This window comes from Arachis ipaensis, chromosome B08, assembly GCF_000816755.2.
Source record: "Arachis ipaensis cultivar K30076 chromosome B08, Araip1.1, whole genome shotgun sequence".
NCBI lineage: Eukaryota > Viridiplantae > Streptophyta > Magnoliopsida > Fabales > Fabaceae > Arachis > Arachis ipaensis.
Genome location: NC_029792.2, coordinates 4131761 through 4136968, shown reverse-complemented (window position 1 = coordinate 4136968; position 5208 = coordinate 4131761). Strand labels below are relative to the sequence as shown.

General features: G+C 35.7%; 1 protein-coding gene across 1 annotated transcript; it reads right to left on the bottom strand.

Annotated features, from left to right (window-relative positions):
• On the bottom strand, positions 1-4105 carry LOC107613350 (P-loop NTPase domain-containing protein LPA1 homolog 1; the record flags this gene model as incomplete). The annotated part of the gene is given in 9 exon segments (XM_021108644.1): positions 1-558; positions 818-928; positions 1028-1765; positions 1876-2304; positions 2479-2560; positions 2721-2860; positions 2867-3024; positions 3489-3664; positions 3748-4105. Coding segments are annotated over 8 exon segments (2138 nt in total), but the record flags the coding sequence as incomplete, so codon positions are not given.

The following is a 5208-nucleotide window of genomic DNA, read 5'->3' as shown; positions in this document are numbered from 1 at the left end:
TCTAAGCAAAACAAATAAAAGATTCGTTCGCAACTCAACTCAAAAGTTTGGAGGAAAAAACTTGAGAAGTTTATATATCCGCAAATGATTAGGTGACTAAAGTCAGAACACACAACTACTTCTACCATTTCAACAGTAATATACACTGTTAGCAAAATCTCAGATGTGACCAACCCTAAATAAAAATAAACCAAAGAAGGATCCTACTACCTATAGTTGATGAATCCTTTTTCATAGTGCAGGAATACTCAGAGATCGTTTTCTCAATTTGGCTTTACCAGTCGGTGGCAACCTCTTTTCACTCTTTTCCACAAGCAAAGACGAATATGAGCACAGGGACTCTGTCACTGGCTCACTTCTAGTTCTAAGGAAGAGATCCAAGTTCTGGCGATACTTACTGCCTTGCAATTTTGTTCCTTGGTCCCAGGAAACAGAATTGACCTTATTCTTGAATCCATCGTCGTCATCTGACCAATACCCGCTCGCCTGCACATCTTGCATGGCTAAATCATCATACTCCTCGTCAGACTTCGTAGATTCCTCGTCAACTGATCCAATCTGCACATCAATAAACAAGCTTGTAAATTTTACGAAAGATAGTTAAATACAACTGTGTGCCTCCAAATTTGCAGTACAAGTCTATGTGCCTCAAAGGGCAGAATCATTGAATAGAATGATAATATTTGCAACATCATCAATTAATACGTTTGCTAGCAAGGGCAATACCAAAGGTAACCTGAAAGTACTCAGTTATTTTAATCAAATATACAGATATGTAAGAAAGATAAATCGTTTAAGTTAGCATATGAATTTCTACCTCCTCATGGCGATGTTTGTCACCATCGTCACTTAAATCTTCATCACTGCCTGCCTCCAGTTGATCATCAATCTCTTCATCACTGCCATGCACTGAAAGATCCTCCTTGACCTAAAAAATGGTGAAAACAAGCAAGTGAAGTTTGACAATCAAATCTTCCATGACTATAAAACTAGACATTTACATTTTGAACAAAATATTCAAACTTACCTCCTTTGCCGGTCCATCGGACAGCCTTGGTGAGCTACAGCACGAGGATAGATATCTGCTTCCTGTATCAGTCTCATCCGCTCTTGACTCATCGACACTTCCAGTGCGACTAGTGCCACCATCACTGGGCCAAGCACTGATCCCATACAAACCAAACTGAAGATTTACAGTTTCTGCCTTGCCGATCCGTAAAGGTCCATACATTAGATTTCCAATGCCATTCTCAGGTCCATAGCCCCATATAGGTTTGCCATTACCGTCAAAAGAATGAACAGGCCAAGCCTTTGCCACAGATCCATCACTGTTTACAAGAGCCATAAGATGCCTAGAAGAACCTTTCCTCTGGATCAATTGAAACATTCCTTTCGAGCTCAGAGAATTGGCTGCACATTGATTTTGATATTCCTCATCTACAACTGTTACTGTATTTCTAACAGGATCATATAACTGTTCTCCAGCTTCACGCCTACGAAGACAACCAAAGACGGTAGCATGGATGGCTGCTACACTCTTATCAACATTTGTATTGTTTATTTTGGGAACTAAATGTTTGTCAGCACGCTTACAGAGATAATCCTGGATTGTCCTAATGTTTCTAATATACTTTACATATTTATTTTTAGCTGGGTCCAATGTCATATACTTTGCTCGAACAGCAAATCTTTCCATATGCTTGTCCTCATTTGTAATGTATATCATGAATGGTATGATTGAGGGATGTTTCTTCATAAGCCCCATCTGCATAGTAATTTATTATTGCTATGAGAAGATGAAAATATAATACCATGTAATTGACAGAGAAAAGGAAAGAAACAGTAAAGGACCAAAGATAGAAAGAATCAACATACAACGAAGTTAAGACTCAAGTGAACTCCCTCAACAACAACAGACTCTTTTCGTTCTTCCCAGGCAGTGATTAGTCTGTCGAGACTTTCAATCACCATCTCACTTTGCGCCTTATATCCTTCTACAGCCATTTGTTTTGCATTTAGCAGTTCAGTAGCAGCACCAGATCCAACCTCCAATGTCCGTGTATCAGGTTTCCTAGAATTATGATCCTCGTTTAATTCATCCTTGGAAAGTGTACGTAACACACCAGCCTGCTTGTTAAATTTCCTTCTGGCCTTTGCTTCTGCAACAGCAATAGGATCCAAACACTCGCCTGCATGGTAAGTGGAGGCCCAAAGCAAGGGATTCTCCTTCTCATCAGCAAAACTTCTCATCATGTGCCTTATAGAATCAGTTGATACCACAGTTGTGATTCCCAATCGGCTACCCTGAAGTTAAAATCATTAGCTAAATTTTTGAACTAGAGGGTGCTTTAGTTTCAATTTTAATTCTCACTATATGTTACATATCCTACCCCAAAATTAGAAAAAAAAAAAACTGGCAATACCACAATACATATTTGTAATCACAAAAAAGACAACTATTTTGGTATGCTAAGATACCAGCAGTGCAGACAATGTGGATTTGCCACAGCCACTGGTGCCACACAACAGCACTGTCATGGATTCCTTTCGTTCTCGAATCCTGCCATCCAAGAAAATAATGAAAAATGAAATGAGTGGGGAAATTGCAGAAAATAATAGGAAGCAGTCCATGTTTCATACTAGTGAGCTCCAAATATGATGAACTTCATATTAAACTCCGTAGTTTCACTCATCAGCAAAGAAATTATTAAATAACATACTTGCATGCTAATGCCAAGTCGGCTCTCTGGTTCGGGCCCATATATTTGTACTCAGCCAAAGCTTCGCAGACAATATCTAGAAATTTCTCTCTCTGGACAAATACTGTTGTGCGCCTCTTGTACAACTCAAATGGTATACTCTTCCNAAGTCTGTTTTATCCAGGCAAATAGCAGCAGCAGCACGAGCATCTTTTTCAACAATATTACTGTTGGAAGCATGGAAACCAGACAATATCATTCCGTCGGACTGAAAATCATCAGTAGAACTCCCATTCCTTGTGAGCTCAAATACTCTTTGGCTGATCTGGTAAGATGGAAAACAGGAAAAGTATTCAGAATAATTTTGTCAACAAAGTCGAGACAAATTTATTAGAATTCTGAAAGGTCAATCATACAAAGAAGCCATGAACAACACAGATTGATAGAACCATATAATGCATGTTAACAATATTAGATACCAACTAATTAACAACAAAGCATCATTTATTGAGTATTCCATTGCAATATTAGTAACTTCCAACATAGATCTACCTTTTTTAACAGAATGAACATAACATCCGCATATGAACCACAACAGGAGACTCAACAACACAATAAATCAAATGCATTCTCAATAAAAAAAGTCCAAAAATAATCAAATATACACACACTCACATGGCAGTCCAGATCAACACCTCAAAACACATTCATTCGGGATTTTTTCTATATATATATTTTATTTTAATGAAAAATCATATTTAGAGAGAGAGAGAAAAAAAGAAAGTATACCTTGAAGGCATGGCGAGCTTTGCATCCCATGAGCTGGAGCGTGCTCTGAAGAACAGGGCGAGTGTAGCGAAAAGAGTCCTTTCCTTTGTCCTTCTTGTCGGCGTCGTCATCGACCACCACCATGTACAGTATTTTCCCCACCTCACCCATCATTGTATCTGTATCTGTAGCTGTACCTGATCCAGATTCTGAAATTTCTTCACAAAGAAAACAAATGGAGAATGAATGAATGAACGCAATGACGAAAAAGGATCAAGACCTGGTTAAGGAAGGAATGAAGGAGGGAAAGGAAAAAGTTAGGGTTTGTTAGGATCGAGCGCCATGTGGGAATGGAGGAGGAGGCGTGATCCTCTGCAGCTGCAGCGCAGCATTCTCACTCACCCGGCTTCCTTCCACGCATCGCATAATCGCTTCTCTCCATCATCAACCACCTTCTCTCTCTTTCTCTTTTTTTTTCTTTTAGTGTTTCTTTTTTGGTTCGGAAATGACGGATTTGGGTTTAGGTGCCGGTGCCGCGAGATGGCGCGGTTTCAGAACCTTGAGGAAGGTCTACCGTGTCTGCTTCCTTTATTATATACTAATGCCTTCTGTTTGAGACTAATGGGCCCCCACTAACGGAGATCAAGGAAGGGTAGATTCTGTAATTTCGCCTAAAGTGACGCGGAAACGGAAACCTTGCGCAATTCTGCCAATTCAATTCAATTTAAAACTTAAAAGGATTAAGGATTTAACAGAAGATAAAAGAAAAAATATTTGTCTCTTTCTTGCTTTAAAAAGATATTTTTATCTGACTTTGTCAATAGAAGTCTTTCATTTAGTCAAATATAATTATAAATGCTAATAACTAAGTAATTAATATATATGAGAAGCAATTTTTATCTTTGAAAAATGTATTAAGCAAAAAAATGTTTTATAAAAAATTATTTTATATAAGGATATTAATCTTATGTTTTCACATCAATAAAAATATATGACTTAACTATTTATTAAAAGTTTTACAATAAGTTTCTGAAACTAATTTTGACCATAATCAAATATGAGATAGGTAAATAGACATATGATTAGTCAACAACAAAAAAATAGACATATGATTACATATTTAATATTAGCTTATTTCAAATATTTTTCTTTACCTTTAAATAACAACAGAGATAATTAATATGTCATTGTATATTATCTTACTTTTTAGGTAAATATTTTCATAATTGGTTAAATAATAATAAATATGTACACAATTACATTTTTTTTTTTGGTGACTACACAATTACATATATGAAAATGAAATATGTTATCATAGGACAATTAAATTCTAATAATTATGTTTTCATTATCTAAGCTTTTTCATTAGGGATAAAAGCGCTTTAGAAATCAAATGGAATGGAATTGGAATTCTATAATGCACAATGCATAATCGCATCTGGTGTGCGTTTGACTATCTTATGATGTAGTTCAAACTTAGAATGAAGACTTTGAAATGGCTAGGGAGGTTCTTTAAATTAAAAACAAATACAGCACTCTGTTTATGTGTTTATTTGAATTGTTTTTTTTTTTAAGAAAAAGAGTATTTTTTTATTACAAAAATATTTAGATACAATTAAAATAACTTATTTAAAAAATAAAGTATTCTTTAATTTTAAACAAGTAATATATTACTTTATATTAAGTAATTACAATTAGACTACAATAAAAAATTATATTATAATAAAAACTTCCAACATGA